The sequence below is a fragment of the Canis lupus genome, chromosome 10 (assembly GCF_048164855.1).
Source record: "Canis lupus baileyi chromosome 10, mCanLup2.hap1, whole genome shotgun sequence".
NCBI classification, from domain to species: Eukaryota; Metazoa; Chordata; class Mammalia; order Carnivora; family Canidae; genus Canis; species Canis lupus.
In genome coordinates this window covers 56,452,193-56,478,691 of record NC_132847.1, presented here as the reverse complement: position 1 = coordinate 56,478,691, position 26,499 = coordinate 56,452,193, and the positions used below count along the sequence as shown (strand labels likewise).

The 26,499-nt window shown below is 46.0% G+C and overlaps 1 protein-coding gene across 1 annotated transcript in view; it reads right to left on the bottom strand.

The window, feature by feature from the left end:
* Nucleotides 1–12,437: 12,437 nt before the first annotated feature.
* LOC140641718 (stimulated by retinoic acid gene 6 protein-like) overlaps nt 12,438–26,499 on the bottom strand; it is a 49,226-nt gene continuing 35,164 nt past the window's right edge. The window contains exons 11-18 of the mRNA XM_072842026.1: nt 22,116–22,191; nt 18,442–18,523; nt 18,075–18,123; nt 17,498–17,615; nt 15,748–15,867; nt 14,358–14,521; nt 13,442–13,588; nt 12,438–12,799 (exon numbers count right to left, since the gene is read on the bottom strand). Coding sequence (XP_072698127.1) covers nt 12,660–12,799; nt 13,442–13,588; nt 14,358–14,521; nt 15,748–15,867; nt 17,498–17,615; nt 18,075–18,123; nt 18,442–18,523; nt 22,116–22,191 — 896 coding nt within the window. The 3' untranslated portion in view covers nt 12,438–12,659. The remainder of the gene's footprint in view (nt 12,800–13,441; nt 13,589–14,357; nt 14,522–15,747; nt 15,868–17,497; nt 17,616–18,074; nt 18,124–18,441; nt 18,524–22,115; nt 22,192–26,499) is intronic.

Here is a 26,499-nt window from a genome sequence, read left to right as displayed (position 1 = left end):
AGGGGGGAGCCCCGCCGGCCCCGCCCTCACTTCCTTTCCGAGGTGGGCGGGGATTGCCCGCGGCCCAGGGAGCCGAGCCCTGAAACTGTTAGAAACCCGAGGGACGCCTGGGTGGCTCAGAGGTAGAGCATCTGCCTTTGGCCCAGGGTGTGATCCCGGGGTCCTGGGATCGAGTCCCACATCGGGGTCCCTGCATGAAGCCTGCTCCTCCCTCTGCCTACGCCTCTGCTGTGTCTCATGAATGAATAAAATCTTGCAAATTGAACTCCAATTAAAAAGGAAAAGAAAGAAACCCATTCCTCCTTGCCAGTTCTTCCTGGGTGCCAGGGGGCACCTCAGGAGCCTCCAGAGCAGCACGCTTAATGTTCTGAAACTGAAAGAGAACAGGAGCTGTAACTCCCAGCCATGGTTGTCAAGAAAATCCATCCCATCTGCTTTGCTAGGTTAAAACCAACCTGTGCTGTCAACTATGAGCACAGTGCTTGGCTGTAAGAAGCTGAATGCATCTCTAAAAAAGACCATCTTCTTGAAGATGAAGTGCTCAGAATTCAGGCCTCAGGCTTGTCTGGAATTAGGATGAAAAGATTATTTTCTAAAACTCTGAGTTCCATTCATCCTCCTCACCACTAACTACCCCATAGCCCTCCTACCACCACTCTGCCCTGCCCTCTCTCTGGCTCAGAAGTCCCTCACCAACTCTGCAGCCCCTGCCAAGTCCAACTCCCAGTCCTAGATGAGCACAGAGGCCCCCACGTCTGGTTCCCACCCGGACCCTTCCTGCTTCAGCCAACTCTCCACTCTTCCTGCATATGCCCCCTCGCCCTGCTCCCCCGGCCTCCCTCACCCTGCTCCTCTGCTGGCATCCACACATCCCAGACCCAGCCAGCCTTCCACTACCAGTGGCAAGTGTCCCGGCCACTCACTTCCCTCACCCCCTGGCCCCTCTCCTGTCTCTGGATGTGCGTGTATGGTGGTTGCTGGCAAATACCGGAGTTCAGAACATCCAGAGTAGGTGTTTCCTGAAGGGCAGGTATATGGTCACTAATTCTGATTCAGCTTCAGTTGCCCTTCGCACAGCATCTTGCACGTGGTTCAGACACAGTGACTATTCCCTGGGTAAATGCATGCATAGCTGGAATGTCCTGATCTGACACTCCTAGAGTTTGTCCCTTTCCCACACAGCCAGCCAGAGTCCTACATGGCCAGACCTGACAACACGGGGTTATCGCTGAACCTGACTTGAAGGTTTTCTGCGCTTTGTGAGGTACCTAACTTCCAAGAAAATTCCTCCCCTTAGCAGAGATCTCTGTCCCAATTGCTAGTAAATGCACCCTATTACAACTTCCTACAGCAAGTGATCATTCCATCCAGACTAGTTTCAGAAATTAAAAAACAGTGAGTAGAAAACCCTTTTATTCCCCTTTTTTGGTCCTGGGTTTTATTAACAAGGTGAAATATTGAATTAATTTTAGCTGGAAAAAGAGGAAAGTGTCGATAACCGAGGGAAGGGGTGAAAACCACAGTAAAAACTAGGACATGTGGGAGCACCTGGGTTAAGCATCTGACTCTTGATTTCAGTGCAGGTCATGATCTCAGGGTCCTGGGGTTGAGCCCCCATGTCAGGCTCTGCTCCAGGCATAGAGCCTGCTTAGGATTCTCTCTCTCTCTCTCTCTCTCTCCCTCTCTCTCACACACTCTACCCACCCCCCCTCAACAGGAAATGTGCAGGAATTATTTGCAGTCATCCATACTCTGTCTTGGTCTCAGGACATCCTGCTGGCTAGGCCCTTGTACATCAGAAGCAATGTTTTCCCTGTCCAGGTATTTTCTGGATTCCAGTTTCTGGCACATCTATAACCTGGGTTTTTATATATTTTTTACATATACAGATATAAATAATGTAGGCACAGATATATCATGTTCAGTGTTTTGTTCTGAGTAAGAAACACACTTATTGTATAAAATATAAAAATATTCCATGGAGAATGTAAAATAAGACCCATATCTCACCACTGAGAATTTACCTCCCTTAACTCCTGAGTTTGGGTCTTTGTGTTTGAATTTGGATCAAACGTGGGAATTTGTGTTTGGCTTTTGGATGCCATTTGCATTGCCTCCAACTCTGCAGTGTGATAGCCAGAAGACTAACCAGCCAGAGATCACCTGGTCGGTTCCTGCCCCATGTTAGAGGTGGGCAGGAGGTGAGAGACAGGGAGTGGACCTTAGTGGAGTCCTTAGTGGAGCCAAGCCTTTGCACTCTTTTTCTGTACCTCACCATTGTATCATCCCTCTCAGCCTTCACCTTGAAAATGTCTCCTTTCTTTTTTTTTAAGATTTTATTTTTAAACAATTGGGTATACCCAATGCAGGGGTTCAAAATCACAACCCCGAGATCAGGAGTTGTGTGCACTACAGACTGAGTCAGCCATGCGCTCCAAAAATATCTCTTGACCAGAGGTTTCATCTGTTCCTTCCTCTTCCACTGGTCATTATCCATTTCTCCACAGTCCATAGAACAAAAACCAACAAGGACCAACAAGAACGATTATTTCTTGAGAGGATTTTAATCCCCTTAATAAGTATACACAGGTAGCATAAATGTCTATTTTATAGATGAAGAAACTAAAGCTCAGAGAGTGAATTACTTGGCCAAAGATCTCCAAGATAGGAAGTGGTTAGATCCAGGATGAACCAAAATCATAGAATTCCAGAGTCTTGAACCAAATACCATGCCATCTGGCCTTGGTACTAACCAGAAAAAAAATTCTGGATTGTTTTTGCATGTTGAAGCATAACATTCATACCAAAAAGGATGTAAATCATAAGTGTACAGCTTAATAAATTACCCAAAGGTAACATACCTGGTAACCAGTACCCCCAAGAAATAGAACATTACCAATTCTCCAGGACCCCTCTCATCTACTCATTCCCAAGTCACTGCCCTCTTTTTCCCAAGGATAACAAATATTCTAACTTCTGATTAGTTTTGCTTGTTTTTGAACTTTATTTAAATGGAATCATACAAATGTACTCCCTTACATCAGACTATTTTTCATATGTTCGTAAGGTTCAAACATTTTTTATGTGGCTCTAAGTTCCTTTTCATTTCTGTATAGCACCCCATTATTTTTAAATGCCCCCATTTTATTTATCCTTTCTATTATTGATACACATTTGGTTTCTTTCCTATTTAGAAAATTACCAAATCAGGTTGCTGTGACCATTCTTTAGCATGGTGAACATATGTTGGCATTTATACTGGTATTTACCTAAGAGTGGGATTTGGGGGTCATACAGTATGTGCAAATCCATCTTTAGCAGATACTACAGGAGTTTTTGAAAGTGGTTGTATGCATTTACACAGTTGCTCCACATCCTCATCAACATTGGGCACTGTCAGTATTTATTTTCGCCATTCTTGTTTACGTGTAGTGGTGTTTCATTATGGTTTTAATTTGCATTTCCCTGGTGAGTAATGGTGTTGTGTAACCTTTTATATACTTTTTTGGCCATTTGGTTATTTTTCTGTGAATATCTGGTCAAATATTTTGCCCATTTTTTCTGGTGGATTGCCTCTTTCTCTTATTAATTCATAGGAGTCCAGTTTACATATCCTATCTGATTTTTTTTTCCCAGATACATATATGACAAGTGACTATTCCCATTCTGTTCTTGCCTTCTAATTCTCTGGAAAGTAAAGAGAATTCTGAATAAGGTCCAATTTATTAATTTTTATCTTAATAATGTATTTATACCCTATGAAATCTTTGCCTGCCCAAGGTCATGAAAATATTTCTCCTACATTATCTACTTACAAATGTTATTGTTTTAAGCTTACATATTTAGATTTAAAACCCACCTTTAGTTGATTTGGTTATGATGGGAGGTAGGAGTCAAGATTAGTTTTGTTTCCATATGGATAATCCAATGACACTGGCCATGTACTGAGAAGACTATCTTCTCTCCATCATTCTGTGTGCCTCTTTTGATATATACAAAATGTTCATATGTGTGGGTCTCATTTGGACTCTTTCTTTTGCTCCTTCTGTCTGTCCTTGCACTATTATAGCACACTGCCCTGATTACTGTTGCTTTATACTAAAGCTTACCATCTGGTAGTGTAAGCCCTCCAAGTTGGTTTCTTCTTTGGATTGTCTTGACTATTCTTGGCCACTTGTATTTCTATGGAAATTTTGAAATCATACAGTTAATGTCCGCAAGACAACTGCTGACATACTTTACTGCAGCTATATGAACATAAATATCAGTTTGGGGAGAAATGACACCTTAATGACACATAGCAAAACAAGCAAACACACACGCCAAAAACAAAGATGAAAACACCACCAAACTGACCAAAAAATCCTAATAAAAGAGAAAGAAATTATAAACTGGGAATAAATATTTGCAATTCATATTACAAAGGGGTCACATCCCTCATACCTAAAGAGTTCCTAGAAATCAATTAGCAAAAGAACACACATACCATGGGAAATTTGGCAAAAGACATGAAACCACAGTCTATAGGGAAAAAAATATAAATAGCCTTAAATATATGAAAATAGGCTCAGGCTCAGTCAAAATATGACAAAATTGTGAGGGTTAAAAATTTGACAATACATTCTAAAGCTAAAAAGGGAAAGATAGAAAAGCAATTGTTTCTTCCCAGGGTCTCCATGCCCACCAGGTCAGTTCCCTGCAGACCCACCTGATCGCATGGGGGGGTGTCCATAGGGCTCCAAAGGACTCGGGGTGCTCAGATATGGCAGGTGGGGAGATTACAAAGAACTCACTTGACCAGAGCCATTAGTCCAGTGAGCAGGTGTACATAGTGGGCTCAGCTAGAGAAAGCAGAGCTTCCCCTCACAGCTCATTCTCCCCGCATTTCCAGGAATGCTGGATCCTCAGGAGCTTCTCCTTACTGCATGCCCTTCACTGTCTGAAGAAGACATGGGAGAAGTTTCCAGGTGGGAGGCCTCTCTCCATAGGAGCGGGGTAGCTGAGGAATCTCCCACATGGGTAGCATTGTCCTTTCTTTCAGCTGAGACCTTCTGGGAGACAGCCAACCATGGGGACAGGGACTGAGCTGGCTGTGGGACCTCTAAGCCTCCCTAGAACCAGCTCTGCTTCAGGAATCAGTTCCCTTCCAATGTCAGAGATTGGGCTGAGTCAAACTGGAGATTTTCAAGTGTTCACTTTATAGCAACAAATTCTATGTCCACTTAGAACCAAAACCAGTCAAAATAATGCTGCTTGGAAGAAATGAAAATGGAAGCCTTAACATGAAGACCAACTTGAAGGCTCCCCTCCCAAGGCCCATGGAGCTCTTTGAGCTCAAAGGAAACCAGTGGAAACCCTCATCTGGACAGTTTTGATCTTTTGGGTTCTCAAAAAGGAAAAAACCATTTACACTCACACCCTTCCCATCATTGCCCAAATTTTCCTTCCTCCTTTTCTTTCTCTTCCCCTCAGGAAGAGTTCTCGAAAATTTCAAAAGCTTAGTAGCAAAGACAACCCACCTGGTAAGGTAGAGTGGAGGCTAGAGGTCTGGAAAGAGAGAAGGTGGGGAGGGGGGCCTAGGCAGAGTATGGTTTTCTCACTTGATTTTTCTTGGAAAATTTTAGTCTTGTCTACATTAACAGAGCGAAGGAACTGTTTGGTCTATGAGCAGGTGGGGGGCACTTGTGGGGCAGAAGGCCCTGGTCATGGGATACAGCGGTAGCAGCTGGGCTGTTCCAGGAGGGATTGCTGAGCTAGCAGAATTAGCAGGTATCTGGGTTCCATGTTGGTCCATCCTGCTGGCACTTAGTTTCCTCCAGGCTGTTGGGGGTCAGTGTGGGTTTCTTTCTTCCCTATATAAGCCCAGCCTGTCTTCAGGAAGCCAGGCTCCCCTGCTTCTCCAATATTCACTCCATCTCCAAGAGGAGGTCACCCTGCCCGCACCAGGGTGGGAGCTGTAGGGGAATCCCATGGGCCAGGTGGACAATGGCTGCCTAACCTTGGGTGCAAATGGCTGGACCAGGGACAGATAGATGTGCATTCTGTGACTTCCTACTTTGGCCCTGAAACATCACTGCTAATGAGTCACAGTCAGGAGTCTCATCTGAGTGTCTAGTTGACCATGACATACGTCCCAGATACCCTCTCAGAGTCTGGGGAACTGATGGATTCTTAGTGGGTCCTTCCTGAACGGAAGTCAGAAGCTTCAAAAAGAGGAAGTAAGATGTTCCCACCCTGTGCCCTGGATCCCGTTCCCCTGTCAGAGATAGCACCTCAGCAGCCCCTTCTGAGTGGATGAAGGAAGATGGCTATGCAGGACAATGTCCTGTGGGGTACCTTGGAGAGGTGAAGCCTTCGGCATGGCCTTGGGCCCAGCCTGGGTGGCAGAAACTCCGGTGGGTTGGGCAGGCAGGGACCACTCAGTCAGGCTTCCAAGACCCCTGTCCCTCTTCATCCATGGCTCGGCCACACTAGGGACCTGGACTCACATTGAGAACCCAGAGGACAAGACTCTGGTCAGTGGTGGGGCAGGGCTGGGGTCAAGGCAGCTAGGGCATGGCCTGTGGCTGGAGATGGAAGTGGCATCTCCTCTGTAGGCCTCTGAGTAAATCACTGCCCCTCTTCAGAGCTCTGTCTCCTCATCAGGAAAATGGAAGGTGGTGCAGGCCTCCTAAGGTGGGGTGATAAGGTCAAAGGGAGGGAAGGAATGTGTTGGGGTGTGAGAGGAGAACAATGATGATAGTAATATGATACTGAGTCCTCGAAGACCCTGTGAGGTAAATGGGTTCTCCTCACACTTTTCAGATAAGGAAACAGACTCAGGGAGGCCAGGCCACAGGCCCAAGGCCACATATTGGGTAAGTATCAGAGCTAGGATTATTCTAGAATCAGGGCACGATGGAAGACAGAGTAGCACTCAGGTCAGTTGTCCAGGGGGTGAGGTTAGGGAATATCCTGGGAGAAATGGGCTGAGGAGACAATGGCCTCACCAACCTTGCCCTTGACCCTGGCGTGAAGGGATCTCCAAGTTTGACACCCTGGAGATGATCCCTCAGAAATCCCAGAAGAGGCAGCAGCGGAGGTGAGAATGCTTGTGGGGAAGGGGCCCCAGGGTCAGAAGAGAGGGGGTTCTTTCCTTCTAAACAGAGGCCTCCACACCAAGAGAGGAAGGACCTCCCCCCTCCAGCTCTGCCTCCTGTTGCTACAGCACCAGAAACTCCCCATTAGAAGTGACACCAGGACCTGGCACCACGTCCCCTGTGATTGCCAAAAGCAGGCCCTGGGAGGTGACTAGCAGGAGTCTGCTGTTCTTGGAGGGTGATGGGAGGACTGAGGGTGCTGGACGTGGGAATCCTGTGGTGGAGGCTGAGGGGGAGGGGTCTTCAGGGGAGGGTCCCTGGGGGCACCCGAGAGCCAGAGCTCATCCCCACCCACGACCTGATGTCACAGGGTGTGTTCTTCCTTGGCACGTTTCTCACTGACCTGGGGACACTGTACCCAGCAATGCAAGATTATCTGCAGCTGAGAGAACCTGGGGAGGGGGTGTGGACAGCAGGGCCAGGATGGGGGCCCCTGCTGTGTCCTGAGGCACCGCCCCTGGCACACCTCTCCCCAGCGGGAGTGTCATGCTCCTCTTGGGGATGGCCGAAGGGAGGCACGTCCTGGTTCCCCGGGCTGGGGAAGCTGCAGAGCTGCAGGAGGGGGACCCGGCCTCCCCTTCAGGAGGTGCACATGGAGGGGAGAGATATGTGGGGTTCCTCCCAGTCGGGCAACACACAGCGGCTGGGCAGTCACTTCTGCCTGAGGCCTTAGTCTCCCATCTGTCGTCAGAGTGGGTTGTGCTAGCCTGTCCCAGAGTTTCTGCTCTTCTGTCCTTGTGTCTCTGGAACCAGAGCCTGGCCTAGGTCCCAGTCCTGTTTTCTGTGCAAGCCCCGCCCCCTGGAGGGCCTCGGCGGCCCTGCAACATGAGAACGGGGTATGGGAAGGGACTCTAGTTCTGGGATGGGGGCTCCTTCTCCTTCTCCTTTCCTTTTTTTTTTTTTTTTAATATTTATTTATTTATTTATTTATTTATTTATTTATTTATTTATTTATTTTCCTTCTCCTTTCCTGTCCTGCCTTGTCCTGTCCTCTCCTGTCCTTTCTTGTCCTTTTCTGTCCTGTCCTGTCATTTCCTTTCCTTTCCTGTCCTGTCTTATCCTTTCCTGTCCTGTCCTGTCATTTCCTGTCCTGGTCCTGTCCTGATCCTGTCCTTTCCTTTCCTTTCTTTTCCTCCTCCTTTCCTTTCCTCCTTTTCTCTTCCCTTTCTTCTTTCTTTCTATCTCTTAAGATTTTATTTATTTATTCACAAGTGACACACACAGAGAGAGGCAGAGACACAGGCAGAGGGAGAAGCAGGCTCCCTGCGGGAGCCCAATGTGGGACTTGATCCCAGGACCCTGAGATCACAACTTAAGCTGAAGGCAGACACTCAACCATTGCGCCACCCAGGTGGCCCTAGGGGCTCTTTCTAATGGGCCTTGGCTGTTTGCCTCCCAGGGGACTCCGACCATCCTCCAGAAAAGGAAAAAAGGTGAACATCTGTGGCACTCACTGAGGGGGGAGCATGCCAGGGGGTGGAGGAAGCAGGACACTCCCTGGGAGTTTGATAACAGAGAAGTGGGAGACCCATCAATTTGGTGGGTGGGGTATGTCCAACTTCCTAAGGAGGGACTATTTACACTCATCTCTGAAAATAGGTAGGACCTGGATAGAATTAGAGCGTTTCCAGTGTACAAAGAAGACCCAAGACTGCCCCCCTGCCTCTCTCCTCACCCCCACAATGCCCCTATAGCACCCCCTACCCATGCCCTGTCTTCATCTGTCCTTCCCTCTGACCCCAGGAATACCAAGTAATGAGGAAGATCCAGCTGCTCCATAGGGCTGCAAATCATTATGACCTTGAGCCCAGGGAGCAGTTTGAGGCTGGGTTCCAGGATATGGAGCCATTCAGGGAGATTAGAGGTGAGACCAGGCGGGAGTTGAGCAATAGTGGGTACAGACTGTCCCTGGTGGCTGGTTCCAGAGAGCCTTTGGCCATGACTCCCCTGCTGAGCCCAGACCTTATTGCATGGTGAGCGCTGGGGCACCTGGACTCCAGCTGCTGAGCAGGCACCAGGAGGGACACCTGACATGTGGCTCCTGGTAGCCTCATCGGTGCCACTCTGTCCCATAGCTATAGCTTGTCCTGCCAGGGCAACTCCAGTCCTCTTTGGCCAGCAGAACACTCAAGGCTAAAAAAAACTGGCTACCAATAAGCTCAGGCCTGAGGGAGCATCCAGGCTTGACAGTAGCTGGACCCTGGGGGCTGAAGGTAAAACTTCAGATGAGACGTGGTTAATGGGCAGTGAGATCCCAGCTCCACTACTGACCGGTCCTGTGCCTGGGGCGATTCATCCTAGGTTTCTGGACTCGGCTTCCTCGTCTGTGAAGTAGGTGATGCTAATTGATCACTCATGTGGCAGGGACAAATGGGGTACTGTTGACTGACCAAGCACTCAGCACAGTGTTTGGAGCACAGTGCCATGAGGGCAGGGTGGGCAGGGTGGGCCATGACCCTGGGGGAGGCCCCCCAAGGTAACCCCTCTCTTCTAGCCAGCCACCAAGTCCCCAGCAGAGCCCAGAGGCAGACCACACTCCCGAGTTCCCCAGCAGCCGGGACCTCAGAGTGCACCGGGTCAGCTACCCCGTCTGAGGTGCAGGAGAACATTGAGCCTTTTCTGACTCCTCTGAAGGCCAAGATAAGAGAAGGTGACCCTGCTTGCTCTTCCCCAAAGCCTGTTTACCTACTGTGGTACATCTATTTGTTGCAAATAGTAAACGCTGGGTTTGAATACTAATATATTAAAATCCTTTTTTTTTTTTTTTTAACAGCCTGAGAATTAAGGTTTAGTTCTTTCACTTCCAATGCTAATTTAAATGAGATACAGACTTTCACATCCTTCTTGAACCAAGAAATCCTGCAGGGTCACCAGCTTATTGTATGCGGGAGAAAGGAAGCAGGCCGGGCCCCTCCCTCACTAGTGGAGGAGACCCCCCAAGCCCTCCTTCCTCAGAGGACATGGCCTATCACCAACCTGGGCCAGGAGCAGAGACAGCCCCTCAGAGCTCCTGGGGTTCAGAGTTCACAGGCATAGCAACGAGGGAAATCTGAGTGGCTACAAATAACACTCTCCAGGCCCGCTCTGCCTGCCCCCCCACCCCGGGGGGCTTTCCACAGCTTTAAAGGAAGAGGAAACATCTTCTGCTTCTCTTGTTGAGGTTTCTTTTGGCCAAACCTTAGGTTTAACCACTGAGCCATCCAGGTTTAACCATTGAGCCGTCCCTTGGCCAAACCTTACGAACTTGTCTTCTAGGTCGGTCTCTGGAGTTGCATCAGCACGAAGTAGAGGAAAAAACGTGAAGAAATCAAACCTTGCACGTGGAAAGGACAAGACCAGAGGAAGATAATTCACAAGTGGACTAAGTCTTGGGACTTTTCAGTCTCAGTCCCCCCACCTAGGGATTCCGTGTTTCCTCCTGACTTACATTAGAATCCTCCTGGGAGCTTTGCCCATGACCTCCATGCTCCTTTCCCCGCTTGCATCATGTCTAGGGCAAAGATTTGTGAGGTCCCTTTCAAGCCAAAAGCTGAGCCTCATTCCATAAACATTTGCACTACCTATGCATTAGGATTTCCAGCATTTCTGCACCTCCTTATATCATTCTTTTTAAGACATTCCCTAGAGGCTCCAGCCTGTCAGGTATATAGAAGCCACTCTTCCCTGGTTGGCACCTGATAGATCACAAATGACTTCTGAATTGCCAGGCTTAGGGTCCATATGCTTGGCCATGGGCAGACCCCCATACTCTCCCTTGCTGGCCAAGATGACTTCTGGGGCTAAGTCTACTAGTAGGTCTAGAAGCAAGTAAGGCTGGTGGGCAGAGGTCCTGAGGAAAACTCACAGTACTTTGGGTAGCAACTACCTCAGGGGAGACTCTTTTCTCCCAGCTGAGAGCGTCGTAAGAGGTAAACAGACATTAATCACATCACCACGAAGTATTAACATTGCAAATAACAATAACCGATATTTATTGAGTGTAGGATGTAGCAGGAACTAGCTTAGGAGTGTCTGTGGGGAACATGAGAGACTCCTAACTCTGGGAAACGGACAAGGGGTAGTGGATAGGAAGGTGAGCGGGGGGATGGGGTGACTGGGCGATGGGCACTGAGGGGGGCACTTGACGGGATGAGCACTGGGTGTTGTGCTATATGCTGGCAAATCAAACTCCAATAAAAAATATACAAAAAAAAAGAAATAAAGATCACTACAAAAAAAAAAAAAAGGAGTGTCTGTGGGTATTAACTCATTTTATCCTCAAAATAATTTGGAGTGTTACAAGCATTGCCCTGTGTATTCGTAAGGAAAAAGCAGCACAGAAAGGCAAAGTCATATAGTCGGCGTCACATAGCTAAAAGTGGTGGTGAGGGATCCCAACAATCTCACCCCAGTTGTCTCAGTTTCTAAAGCAGAATGACAGAGTTTAGAGCTTGTGAAGGTTAAATTAAAAGAAGTCTGGCAAACACATCTAGCAACAGGACTAAGTTTACAGTAAGTGCTCAGTAATGATTACTGGATTTCAATGGCTCTGGGACTGGTGAGATGGATGGGGACCTCCCTCGCCCTGTTGGTAGGTCCTCTTGGCATTTGCATAGGCTTCATGATGGCCTTGGTCACTCTGCATGAGTCCTGAGCCATCAGAGACATTATGCATGGGTGCAAAGACTCAGGGTACAGTACTGGGCCTGCTGTACAAAGAGAAATGTCCAGGCTTCCCAGCCTGGCATCTGGGCCTCCCCAGGTGGTCTAACCAGGCCCCGATGCCCTGCGCTGCGAATACCAGAGGCCTCCACTCCTCAAACATGCCTGGGGCTCTCCTGCTCCCACACCTTTGCCCCCAACTAAAATGCCAGCCCACTCACATCTCTGCCTCCGCAGATAGGCAGCTTTCCCAGGGGAGCCCCTCCTTGTCAGATCTGTAGATCTATTTTGTGACCAAGGCCAGATCAGTTCTGATCTGTTCCTCATCCCAGTGGCCATGATAGGGACAGCCTACTGTGTGCCTGCTGACCCTATCAGATCAGAGGCTGGGGACATGGAGTTCCTTCTCTCCTATCACCAGAAGGCCTGGGAGGGGGGAAGCAGTGAGAATGCTGTTGGATTAAGGCCATATTTTCTTCCAGAGAAAAACTGTGTCAAACAGTTAAGCTCTCCTGGTGTAGACATTTTACCAACTTCTTCAGTGATACAAAGTTCTATCCTGTGGTCTAAGCTGCTTGCCCACATAGAACTCCCCAACACTGCCTCCTAACCATAGATAAGGGAAACCATTATTGAGAAAAGATTGTTCAACAGAAATTCTCTTTAGTTCTCGATCTTTTTACTAAGGGAGTGGATTATTAGACCTGAGACTTCATGGTTCAATTCAGCCCCGGTGCCATCCCATGAGTGTCCGGTGCTGTGGACAGTGGACAGTGACTGCATCCCATCAACATTGCAGGGGACAGAGGCTGGGTAGCCTGGGCCTTGTCGTGGGGCAGTCATCCTGGAATGGCCTTGCAGCAATGCTGGAGGTTACCGTCAGCATGTCAACAGAATCTGGGTAAACTCCCGAGAGCCGTGACCTGGTCTTGATTTTCTGAGCATGACTAGTCTGGGGTTGTTGACTAGGGTCTGCAGCAGGAGCCACCGCGTCCTGGACCTGGTTGAGATTCGGGGACCTAGGAGTGAACCACAGCAGACAGACTTGGGAGATGGGTCAGCTTGTCTCTGTCCTTCTCAGAAGCTCTAGGGGAAGCTGACTGTTAGGTGTGAGGTACCAGAGAAGGAGCAGGACCAAGACGTGAAGATGGCTGGAGGGTTGTGAGTTTGTCCCAGAACTGGATATCTGCAGTTGGGAACAGTGAGGAACATAGTCCAGACTAATACTCACGAGACAATTGGTGGGTTTCCCAGCAGGAGGCAGAGCAGAGTAATAGGGATGGGAGGGGTGGAGTAGACAGTAGAGACCCTTGAAGGGGCAGGGGATGGTGACCAGCAGAACTGAGCCCCATCTTGGAGGGCATCTGGCCTGAAGTCTGGGATATAGGTGGGATCTCAAACAAATGGACTGGAGGACTCAGCAGAACTAGAGCTCATTTCTGGGAACAAGAATCCACTTAGAAGGACGGAAACACTAGGCCTCAGGGTGGCTGCAAGCTGTGCATCCTGTTCTCCTAGGTAGAAGGTTCCCCAGGGCATGGAGTATGGAGGAAGGTAGGCAGGGAAGGGGGAAGCTGGGACATCTCCGGGATCCCAGAGAAACCTTAGGGTACTTGTTTCCTACCATCCAGCCCCAGCATAGGTTCGAACAGGAGCCTTACCTGCTGACTGATTTAGGTACCAGTATTTGATGGCTCGCTGCAGCCTCCTCTCCCTGTGCCCTATGATCAGGATGTTACAAAAGCTGACGAGCACAGGGTTGGTATGATAATGATCCACATAGAGCATGCCGATCCAGGCATTGAATCCTGAAATGCAGAAGGCGAGTCAGGCCGTGCAGTATGCCCTGTGTCCCAGGATGCTCGACACCTGTGCTTTCGATAACAGAATTGCAGTGTCACCTTGTTCCTAAACGGTGCCCATGTTTTCACTGAGAATCTAGAAAATTAGGTATAAAGAGCTCTTAAGCTCTTAAGGGTTCTTATGATAGCATTCTAATCTATCCATTTTATGGGGAGCTTGCGGCTGAAATCAGGAGGAGTGCCGTGGCCGATACGCAGAGGCTTCCAGTCACACAATGGATGAGTGAATGAATGGACACAGGTCAGATATAAAACAAAAATGATTTTTTGCTCTGTAGAAGTGGCTTGATTTTGGAGTCTTTCAACTGAACAGACCATTTTCTTAACTAAATTTCCAACTAATGACACCAGTAATTCTGAGATATGTTCTTTCTCAAAATTTTCAGAGCTGTGCATTCATAAAACAATTACTTTCTAACTGTTGAGATGGAATTCTGGTACTTCTTGCTGCTCTCCATGATACCTCAGAGGCCTTCAAATACGCAGCCATTTACTAGCCTGAATTCTCTTTTGACCATTAGGCCGAATGTTTTTTTCTGCTCAGTGTTACAACTTCCATGAGAAGCAGAGCTCTGAGCAGAATGAAGAGTGTGAAGGCCAGGCCTCTGGTACCCAACCTGCAGGCAGCTTCCATAAAGCTGCAAGACCAGTAGCCCCCCACCCCCCGCGCCTCACCCTGACTCAATGAGCGGCCACTGGGGGACCAGCCACTTACCCATGTCTGCCCCCTCATAGCCATTCTGCATGATGGTCCTGTCGATACGCGCGATCAGCCACGTGCCCAGGATGCAGCTGATGAGCAGCCTGGAGAGGCAGGCGCCCAGTCCCAGCAGCACGTTGTAGAAGAACAGAAAGTAGTTGAAGTTATGGAACACTCTCCTGCAAACAGAAGGAGACAGAGAGGCTGTACCCTTTCGGTATGAGGAGGTGGCTAGGCAGGCTGGCTCAGGGCCCCAGGCCTATGGTCAAATCCTGCAGCTCCCATCTCCTAGCTATGTGATCTTGATTGTCCCTGCCACACAGCACTGGTATGGGCACTGGCCCAGTACATCATAGAAGGCACTGAGCCCATTGCAGGGTCAATGTCAGTAGTGGCTGTCATATTTCATGGGCTCTTTGGGTTTTGAGGTTTCCTGTACAAGAAAGAAATCTCATGTGGCCGTAGCTGACATCGTGGTTACAGCAGAGGTTGTGGCTCTCCCACCGTCTGTAGTAATAATGACCTGCCCCAGCTGGAACTGCTCCAAGTCCTCCAAATGGAATTTCCTGAATGACCACTGGATCATGTGGTTTCCTGTTGCCTAGGGGATGAAGCCTGGACTCAGCACCCTGGTTTTCTGGGCCACTTCTGAGAGGGGCCATTTTTGGGGTCATCCCTTTGTGCACTCTCTCTGCCCCTCTCCATCCAAGGCCAGTGCATGGTCACCATATTGGAATATCACTGTTCTCTCCATCTGCCTTGCCCTTTGAGGCTGCCTGCCTGCATCTGCAGAGTGAGGGCTGCCAGCCACACCCTCTCCTCAGAGCCACCTGTAGGAACCCCACCACCCTATGGACTACAGCTCCAACATTCCATGTGCAGCTGAATGAACCATTCCTGCCTCTCTTTCTCCAGTACCCGGGTCACTCTTGTGAGGCTTTCACCCCCTCTGGAGTCTACTGTCACCACATCTGTGTCTACTGGCTCCTGTGGCCCAAGAGCTTCCTCAAGAGGGTCATATGGGGATATCTCTGTATCCTTAGTGCCTGGACTTTGCATGAGTGAATCACAAAGGGTCCCCATGGGCCAGGCACTGTTGTTCTAAGTTCATACTTAAACACATTTTATTATCAGGATACCTCTTTGAGGTGCACAATTATTTGTAAAAGGAGCAAATTGCACTTGATGAGTGTTTGGAATGGTCACCTAGGATCCCATAGCTCATAAGGGGTGCAGCCAGGATTTGGACCCAGGAGTTGGGTTTCAGAGCCCACTCTCAAAGCATGGCCCCTCACCCTGTCAGAGAGGGTACAGACCACCCAGGATTCTGCCAAAGGTGAAGAGGAAGGAACTAGAGACTGCTGAAGCCAAAGCCTCCAATCCCCATTCCTTCCTTTGCCCTCACCGGTTGTCGAGTGCCAAGGGCTTCTGCTTGTCAGCCGCACTCATCTTTGGCTGCAGGAAGAAGCTGGAGGCGATCCACACCTGCAGGATCATGATACCCAAGACGATGGATATGGTGAGGCTGCAACACAGGGCAAAGACCGTCCTCAGGTGGCCTTGTCCAAGCACTGTTCCAATGGCCAGTGATAGGACAGAGATGGGACAGTCCACTGGGAACAAAAGTAGCTCAGGTCTGTGCTGTAGGCCTCCAAAGTATTTTCCCACTTATTGTTGAGAAAATTGAGGCTTGGGTGCCTGGGTGGCTCAGTTGGTTAACCATTTGCCTTTGGCTCAGGTCATGATCCCAGGGTCCTGGGATGGAGTTCCACATTGGGCTCCCTGTTCAGTGGGAAGTCTGTTTCTCTTTCTCCCTCTGCCCTTCCCCCTTGCTTGTGCACTCTCTCTCTCTCTTTAATAAATAAATAAAATCAAAGAAGAAGAAGAAGAAGAAAGAGAAAGAAGGAAGAAAGAAAGAAAGAAAGAAAGAAAGAAAGAAAGGAAAGAAAGAAAGAAAGAAAGAAAGAAAGAAAGAAAGAAAGAAAGAAAGAAAGAAAGAAGAGGAGGAGGAGGAAGAGGAGGAGGAGGAGGAAGAAGAAAAGAAGAAGAAGAAGAAGAAGAAGAAGAAGAAGAAGAAGAAGAAGAAGAAGAAGAAAGAAGAAGAAGAAGAAGAAGAAGAAGAAGAAGAAGAAGAAGAAGAAGAAGAAAGAAAGAAAGAAAGAAAGAAGGAGGAGGAGGAGGAGGAGGAGGAGGAGGAGGAGGAGGAGGAGGAAATAATTGAGGCTCATGAAGGGGAGATGACTTTCTCAAAGCCACACAGTCAGGTCTTGGCTCCAGACCAGAACTCCAGGATTTAATTAAGTCCTTTTGTCCACGAGTGGCAGCTGAGATGCATGTTTAACAGCATGGAAATCAAAGAAAAGCATGGAGTTTTTTTAAAGAGTTCATGAAGGCCCTGAGAATGGATGGACAGGCTCTGCCCAGCCTCCCACGTGGCTCTAGAGGAGAATGGAACCAAGAAGCTCAGATCAGGGAGTTCCCAGAGAGGGCCACATCCTGTATTTGCATTCCCTGAGCAGCAGTGTGGGATGGCAGTTAAGTGGGGCCTTGGCTTCAGATTGCTAGCTCCCAACCCTGCCTCTTCCCCTCCTTGGACAAATTAGTTAGCCTTCTGTGCCTCTGTTTCTTTGTCTGAAAAATGGGTGTTAACATGAGATCTAACCTTCAAAGGGTTCTTAAGAGAAAAGATGCAAAAAAAAAAAAAAAAGATGCATAGTGAATTCTCAGTAATTCTGTCTTTTACTGAAAAGTCAGCCTTCACTTTTATCTTCTATCTGGGTAAACTGAGGCTCAGAGAAGCAATTTACCCAAGGTCACACAGCTGATCTAGAACCTAAGCTCAGATTCCCTCTCTCCTTCCACTACACTGCTGTGACTCTCAGGTCACCTCCCTGAACTTCAATCTTCCCAGCTATAAAATGGACATATGCCTATCCACCCCCCGACACAATTGTGAGTGCCCCAGTGAACAGTGTCGACTGTATGGTGCCCATTGTGATGAGTTGCTAGTCTGGCCCATCCTTGGGTCAGAGTTGAGAGCAAGGGTCCAGGAATTGGTGAGAACCCAACAGGGAAGGATCAATCTGAACAGGAGCTTCAAGGGTCCACCAACTCCTAGGCCCTGGGAGTTGACAGGGAACCCACCCAGCACTTACGTCCCAATGCCCAGTCCTTGGAGCATCTCCAGGCCCTGGTTGTGGATGATAGGCAACACCAGGCCGTACATGATCAGCATGCCGCATAGGCTCTGTACCACGTGGATGATGAGGTAGCCTGTGGGCCAAAGGAACCCACGGTCATTCGAGGCCCTTTTTGACCTGTCATACATGCCCCTCCCTGAAGTTCCCCCTCTAACCTCTTCCCACCAAAGGTCTGGCATTTTCATTTATGCTGTTTCTTCTGCTTGGCATTGCTGTCTTCCTGCTGACCTTCTCTGCACCTCCTGCCAGATACCATTCAAATGTCAAGTCCACTAGAAAGCATTTGTGTCCTGTCCTGGATATGGAGAGTCACCTCCTTCTCTATATCACCACTGCCTTTAGCATTTCCAGCCCATGGACTTAGGGCAGGAGGTAATGATAGCTATGTGAGAGTGGGATTCTCTCTCATTCCAAAAGGAGGAAGAACAAGGGCTGCTTCTTCCTCACCTCTCTTCTTACTACACGCAGCCAGGACTCTGCAGGTGCCTGTGGAATGGGTGCTGAGTTGAATAGGTCACATGATGGCACTTACCCCACAGAATATAGGCTATTTGCCAGCCAGAGTATCTTGCAATGGCCACCTGAGATTTAAAAAGAAAAAGGGGTTTCAGAAGGAAGAAAACACTGATCACCTGTAACACACGGGTCCCACATCCCTGCCTCATCTGAGGTTCAGGTGTCATGATGGTCTTCATTTTACAGATGAGGAAACCAAGGGCCAGATGGGGACAGTGACTATCCTGAGTCACCCATCAGCAGAACAGACTAGAAATGAGGCCTCTGGACTCCCAGTCCAGGGCTCTCCCTACCCCAGGATGCTGCTCCTGTCCCAGAGGCAGGAGAGCAGGACTCGGCCGATCACTTAGTTTCAGAGCAGAGAGAGGCCTCTGAGGACTTACCACACTCTCTGCTGAGGAAGGATTATGGAACTTCGAAGGAAGAAAGTGTTTATTTCCTGCCCACAACCTCTTCATGTGCTTTCTAGAGAAAAAGTAGGAAATTAGTGTTGTTCATAACCATGGCTCCTTATGTACTTAGGACTCAACAGATGTAAACAGAAAAGCCTGTGGAAGGAGATGGTGGCCAGCTCGGCTTCCCTGTATTGACCACAGCTCGTGAGACAGTTCTCATGAGTCTTAAAAATATTTTAAAGCACTTTTTAAATTGAGATATAGTTGATATAATACATAAAGTTTCAGATGTACAACATAATGATTTTATATTTGTGTATATTGCAAAATGGTCACCACAATGAGTCTACTTACCATCCATCACCTCGCATAGTTACAAGTTTGTTTTTCTTGTGAGGGGAGCTGTTAAGAGCTACATCAGTAACTTTCAAATATGTGGTACAGTACTATTATCTATAGTCACCATGCTGAATATGACATCCCATGACATTTATTTTATAACTGGAAGCTTATACCTTTTGGCTTCCTTCACCTACACCCACCTGCCACCTCCACCTCTCACAACCTCAAATCTGTTCTTTTTACCTGTGAGCTTGTTTTTTTTTATTTTTTTAGATTCCACATGTAAGTAAGATCATACAGTATTTGTCTTTCTCTGTCTAATTTTCTTCATGAAGTATAATGCCTTTTAAGGTCCATCCATGTTCTGCAAAAGGCAAGATTTCATTCATTTTTATGTCTGAATAGTATTCCACTCTGTGTGTGTGTGTGTGTGTGTGTGTGTGTGTGTGTGTGACATCCTTTAGCCTATTCATCCCTCAATGGACACTTAAGTTGTTTCCATATCTTGAATATTGTAAATAACATGGTAGTAAACATGGATGGGTGCAAATATCTTTTCGAAATAGTGTTTTTTGTTTTCCTCCGATCAATACCCAGAAATGAAATTGCTAGACCATCTGGTAGTTCTATTTTTATTTTTATTTTTTTTGAGGAACCTCCAGACCATTTCCCACAGTGGCTGCACCAATATATATCCCCACCAGCAGGGCTTACTCCTTTTTCTCCACATTCTTGCCAATGCTTGTTACTTCTTGTGGTTCGGATACTAGCCATTCTAACAGATGTGAGGTGATGCCTCATTGTGGTCTTAACATGGCCACGCATTTCCCTGATGATTTAAAAATCTTAACATATTTTGTAAAAATAATATGTAGTTACCCAGTCTTCATGATGACTGAATGTGATCATTGAGACTCTATATGTGGCTTTTATTTTCTTCAATTTGCTATATTTTCTTTTTTTCTGTGATGAATATGTATTACTTATGTAATAATATTTCAAAACAGGTAATAATGGAAAACCATTTTTAATGATAAATCCACCTTATAACAACATAAAGGAAACTGAAAAAGGTACCAGAGCCCCTCATACTCCCAGCACCCCTGCAAGCCTCCACATGCCTTCCCCTGTGCTAGTCTCGGCCTGGCCCCTTGTGTAAAGATTAGGTTGGTGATGGCTATGTTCATGGTCCACGTTCACATCTGTGTGCTGCTTTTTTCCCTAACATCCTATATCTAGCATTTTCCAGGATGTTTTGCAATTTTATGACCACTACATTGGGAAGACTTAGTATGAAATGAAGGATATGAATATCTCATAAATAGTTTGTATACTTATTACATGATGAAATGATGGTTTGGGGCTATGTTGGATTAACTAAAATATATTATTAAATTATCTTCACCCCTTTTTCACTTTTTACAAATGTCTATTAGAAAATCCAAAATTGCATCTATGGTTTTCATTATGTTTCAGCTCAGCAGGACTGGAGTGGAGTATGCCACCAGGAATACAAACATACAGATATATTTGCATGATGTACAGAAAATTTTTGGAAGGACGCAGAAAATGAATAATGTTTAGCACTAAGGCAACAAATTGGGGTCTGACTGAGAGAAAAATTTTACACTAAATATTTTTATAACATTTTTTAAAAAGAGACTGCAGGGATACCTGGATGGCTCAGTGGTTGAGCATCTGCCTTTGGCTCAGGGGGTGATCCTAGAGACCTGGAATCGAGACCCGGCTCGGGCTCCCTGCAGGGGGCCTGCTTTTCCCTCTGCCTATGTCTCTACCTCTCTCTTTCTGTGTCTCTCATGAACAAATAAATAAAATCTTTAAAAAAATAAAAAGAGACTGCATATAGGTTGGAATAATTCTAAGAAAAATAAAAATACTGGCACAGTACTAGTGCTGTCCAGCTGTAGGTTTTTCTTATCCACTCTTTCCTTTGTCCCATGGTCCTGTAAAGCCAACAGGGCAAGGATCATCAGTCCTCAGTGACAGGTATGGGAGGGAGGGGCCAGCCTGGGCAAGAATAAGGCTTCCCTGCTACAGGTACCTTCTCTTCCCTGTGCCCTCCATCCATGTCAGTGCAGCCAGCTCTAAAAGGTGGTTGTGACTGGTTGTGGTCCAATGTCTCACTGATAATCTCCCAGGCACTGTCAGGCCAATGAAGGAAGGAGTAGGGATATCCTCACATGAGGCAGGGCAGGGGGGAGCGCCAGTGTCCGGTCCACCCCTGGGGTCCGGGGAGAAGAAAGCAGAGAGAGGCAGCAAGCTAGGGCTGTTATGGAGAGCTGGGGCCTCTTCGTGCCAGGAGAGTCCTTACTGCAAAAGATCCATCCTTGGGCAGCCAGATAGTAAGGATGTGAGGCAGGATACTTTGGAAGGGTAGGAGTTGGCCCTAGGCTTTCTGTGACTGCATGTGAGCTAGAGACTTAGGGGGGACAAGGGAGGAACAGACGAGGGGGGGGAGGGAGAGGGAAAGGGAGATAGAGAGAGAGAAGAGGGCAGTTACCTAAAATTCAACTATCTGCATGAAATGCTCACTTCATATTGAAGGCCATCCCCTCCTCCTGCTCTGCTCTTCTAGAGACTGATGCACCTGGTGTCCTTGACCTGCTCTCCTTTGATGCTCCCTTGAGCCAGATGTACCTGCTGGGAACTCAGTGTGGTTAGTCCTGGAGACCAGAGCAGGTCTGACACTCAAAAGAGATGCTTAGTGTACAAGAAGCAATAAGGCCTCTCAGGGCAGAAGACATGGCCAGCTGCTAATGGCTTAGGTGAGTTATTTTGTTGAGTCTCAATCTTTTCAGCTGAAAAAACAGAGACAAAATTACCTCTCAGGGTTATGGTGAAAATCAAAAGATTATCTTTTTTAAAGATTGATTGATTGATTGATTGATTGATTAATTTGAGAGAGAAAAAGAGAGCATGCTCACTAGGGAAGGAGCAGAGGGAGAGGGAGAAGGAGAGAAGCAGATGCCCCTCTGAGTGGGAAGCCAGATGTGATGCAGGGCTCAATGCCAGGACCCTGAGATTGTGACCTGAGCTGAAACCAAGAGGTGGCTGCTTAACCAACCATGCCACCCAGAAGCCCCTTAAAATCAAGAGTCTAAGCACAATGTCAAGTTTATAGTAGAAGTTCAAATCAGCAGTGTTTTGGTTTGGGGTTTTCTGTCCTACTACCAATAGATGTGGCTGTTCCTGGGCCACATATACATTTCTGGTTCCAATTTGGGCACTGCTGTCACTGCTCAGGAATTTTTAGAAAATTCTGGCTGAAGACACACAAATGACTCCCAGGGCCCTCCTACCTGTAACAGGCCAATATGTGGAACAGATAGCTGACGCATGTGAAAGAGGCGGGCAAGATGGTCACCAGCCAGACTCCTGAAATAGAAAAAGTCACAGGACAGGCCTGAGAAGATGAGTCAGAAATTTATTTTCAAAATGCAGATGCTCGGGCAGCCTGGGTGGCTCAGAAGTTTAGCTCCGCCTTCAGCCCAGGGCCAGATCCTGGAGACCCAGGATCGAGTCCCATGTCGAGCTCCCTGCATGGAGCCTGCTTCTCCCTCTGCCTGTGTCTCTGCCTCTCTTTCTCCCCTCTGTGTATCTGTCATGAATAAATAAATAAAATCTTAAAAAAAAAAAAAGGCAGATGCTCATATCAGAAAGGGCTGGGTAAATACATTTTACTTTCTTTCTTTTTTACCCACATTTCTTGTGTAAATAAAGTTTTGTTTATATTTCTGTTTCATTTCAGACACACACACCCTCACTATACTTCACTTCTTGCACATGCCTCTCCTTTGGTATTAATATTTTCCATCTAGAGTGAGTAATGGGAAGAGAAAATTAGGGAATATACACATCATAGTTACCTTCTGTCCTCGTAAAACCATTAATAGTTGACTTCTATTTGCCCCCCCAGTAAAGAGCAACCACATACAAGGATAACTCGAATCAAGAGGTCTTGACTATTCTTTCAACCCTCTTTTGGCAAGTTTTTAATATGCTGTATCTGGTTTGCTTTCACGTGATCCTGTGTGCTTGTGAGAAAAGGATGGAGAAACAGGCGAGGGAGATGATATGTAGGTATAAAAGCTTCTGGACAAGCTGTTTATTAGTAGGTCCACAAGAAACATTTCTTAAAAATCCAACACCTCTTCATAATTAAAAACACCCCATAGTGTAGAAACAGAAGAGAACTTCCTCAACTTGATTAAAAAGTATCTGCAAAAAATCCACAACTAACATCATACTAAACAAGAAAAGACTGACTGCATTCCCCCCACGTTCGGACACAAGAAAATCAATATCCACTCTCACCAATTCTATCCAACAGTGTACTGGAGGGTCTAGTTGGGGAAATTAGGCAAGAAAATGCGGCCAGGCTGTAAAGGAGGAAATAAAACTATCTCTGTTCACCAGGGTTCTTATGTTTAAAAAGTCCCAAGAAATAAACTCATTAACAAATGAGTTCAGCAATGTTGCAGGTTACAAGGCAAATATATGAAAATCAACTGTATTTCTGTATGCTAGCAATGAACAATCTGAACATGAAGAAAAAAATTACGTTTGCATTAGTATCAAAAAGAAATATTTAAGAACAAACTTAAGAAATATACACTTGTACACTGAAAACTATGAAAGACTGTTGAAAGAAATTAAAGAAGATGGAGATTAATGGAAAGACATGCCATATTCATGTATAGGATGTTCGCTAACATGGCAATATTCTCTAAATTGATCCAAAGATTCAACCCAATACCTATCAAAATTCCAATGCCATTTTTGCATAGATTGACAAGCTAATCCTAAGATTCATATAAAAATGAAGGGATCCAGAATAGGTATTGCCAATCTTGAAAAGGAAGAAGAAAATTGCAGGACTCAACCTCTTGATTTCAAATTTACTACGAAGCTACAGTAATGAAGATAGTGTGGTACTGCCATAAGAATATAAGGGAAGGGAGAAGAAGTGTGTGGGAAATATCAGAAAGGGAGACAGAACATAAAGACTCCTAACTCTGGGAAACGAACTAGGGGTGGTGGAAAGGGAGGAGGGCTGGGGGTGGGGGTGAATGCGTGACGGGCACTGAGGGGGGCTCTTGACGGGATGAGCACTGGGTGTTATTCTGTAAGTTGGCAAATTGAACACCAATAAAAAATAAATTTATTATTAAAAAAACGAAAAAAAATCATGATTGATAATAAGAAAAAAAAGAATAGATAGATGTGTAGGATCAATGTAATAAGAATTCAGAAGTAAGCTCACATCATCAAATATTTTCAACAAGGATAAAAAAGACAATTCAATGAAGAAAAAATATGCTTTTCAACAAACGGCACTGGGTCACTGATACTCACATGCAAAACAATGAAGTTAGAATCTTACCTCACAGCATATACAAAAATTAACTCAAAGTGGATTATAGGTTCAAATGTAAAAGCTAAAATTATAAAAGTCTCAGAAGAAAATAGAATAAATTTTTGTGACCTCACGTTAGGCAACATTTCCTTAGATACACACACGTATAAAAGAAAAATGAATATACTGAACTCCATCAAAGTTAAAAACATCTACGTTTCAAAGGGCACCATCAAAAAAGTAAAAAAGCAACCTACAGAATGGGAGAAAATACCTGGAAATTATATCTCTTAAGGGATTCTTATAGCTCAATAATCAATAAAGAATTCAATTTATTTTATTTTATTTTATTTTATTTTATTTTATTTTATTTATTCATGAGAGACACACACAGAGAGAGAGAGAGAGGCAGAGACACAGGCAGAGAGGGAGAAGCAGGCTCCACGCAGGGAGCTTGACATGGGACTCGATCCATGGGTCTCCAGGATCAGGCCCTGGGCTGAAAGCGGCGCTAAACCGCTGAGCCACCCGGGCTGCCCAAGAATTCAATTTAGAAATAGGCAAAGAATCTCCAAAGATACTACTCACAGATGATGTACAATTGGCCAATAAAGACATGAAAAGATTTTCAACATCTAGATATCACTTAGAAATGAAAATCAAAACCACAATAAAATGCCATTTCACACTTACTAGATGGCTATCAAAAAAAAAAAAAAGACATATCATGTTGGTAAAGATATGGAGAAACCGGACCCCTGATACATTGCTGGTGGGAACACAAAGTGATGCAGCTGCTTTTGGAAACAGTCTGCCAATTCCCTGAGAGGTTAAACATAGTTGTCATATGATTCAGAATTCCACTCCTAGATATACACCCAAGATATATGAGAATATGTGAAAAATTTGGAGGTGAATGTTCATAGCAGGATTACTCATAATAGCCAGAAAGTTGAAACAACTCAGATTTCCATCAACAGATGAACGGATAAATACAATGTGATATATTCATACAACAGAATCAATTCCAGCAATAAAAAAAAAACAGAGTTCAGTCACATGCTATGACATAGATGGACTTTGTAGACATTTGCTATGTGGGAGAAGTCAATCAAAAAAGACCACATATCGTGTGATTCCATTTATGTAAGAAGTCCAGAAGAGCCAAATCATTGAGTCAGAAAAGAGTAGTGATCTAGGGCTGAGAATGTTGAAGGGAAATGGGGAGTGATTACAAATGGCCATGATTTCTTTACAGGGTGATGACATGTTCTAAATGTGATGGTGGTGATGGTCACACAATGGTGATAGTTGAGAATATACTAAAACCACAGAATTGTACTTGGGAGTTCAATGGATGAATTGCAAGGTATGTGAATTATATCTTTGAAAAGTTGTCTTAAAAAGAAAGAAAAAGAAAGCTGATCTCTATTTCTTTTAAGTTTTAAATGTGTCTCTCCCCCAACATCACCAGGATTACACAATTGCTATATCCCAAATTTCAACCAACACAAAGGGTGCAGGTAAACCACCATAAGCTCACCCCTGTGGGGCACATGGATCCTTGAAGAAAGGATGGGAGGAGTCTTGCCACAAGCAGAATGAGTGCAGACTTGCTCCAGCCAGCAGCAAGGGCATGACTCAATGCACACCTTTAATTTAATGCTTTTATCTACCCAAAGATGAAGCATTTTCAGCTTAAAAGTCTCTCTTGGTCAGAGGACAGCTGCTTTAAAGCTGAAAAAGATGAAGATAGAATAAAAAAAATTTCATTCTATGAAAATTTTCTTTCTTTTCATGCATTGATTCTCAAATTAACTAAACATGTGAGAAATACATGAAAGAGGGCGTACAACATGAGGGAATATAGTGACATATTTACTCCAGTTCACCCAGAGCAAGTACCTGAGGTTGTCATTAAAAACTTGCCAGAAAAAAAAAAAAATTGCCAGAAGAGGGGGGAAGGGGAATGAAATTTTAAAAAAACTATGACTTAAAAATTGTATGACTAAACTTAAAGATTAGACCACGTGTGCTGCATGGTGTACTCAGGGACTCATCGCTCTGAGCATTAACCTGCATTAAAGATCGATACAGGGCACCTGGGTGGCTCAGTGCTTGAGCGCCTGTCTTCCCCTCAGATTGTGATCCTCAGGGTCCTAGGATCAAGTCCCTCACTGGGCTTCCTGTAGGGAGCCTGCTTCTCCCTCTGCCTATGTCTCTGTCTTTCTCTGTGTCTCTCATGAATAAATAAATAAAATCTTTAAATTAAAAAAAAAAAAGATGGATACAAATGGAGCACCTGGATGGCTCAGTTGGTTAAGCAT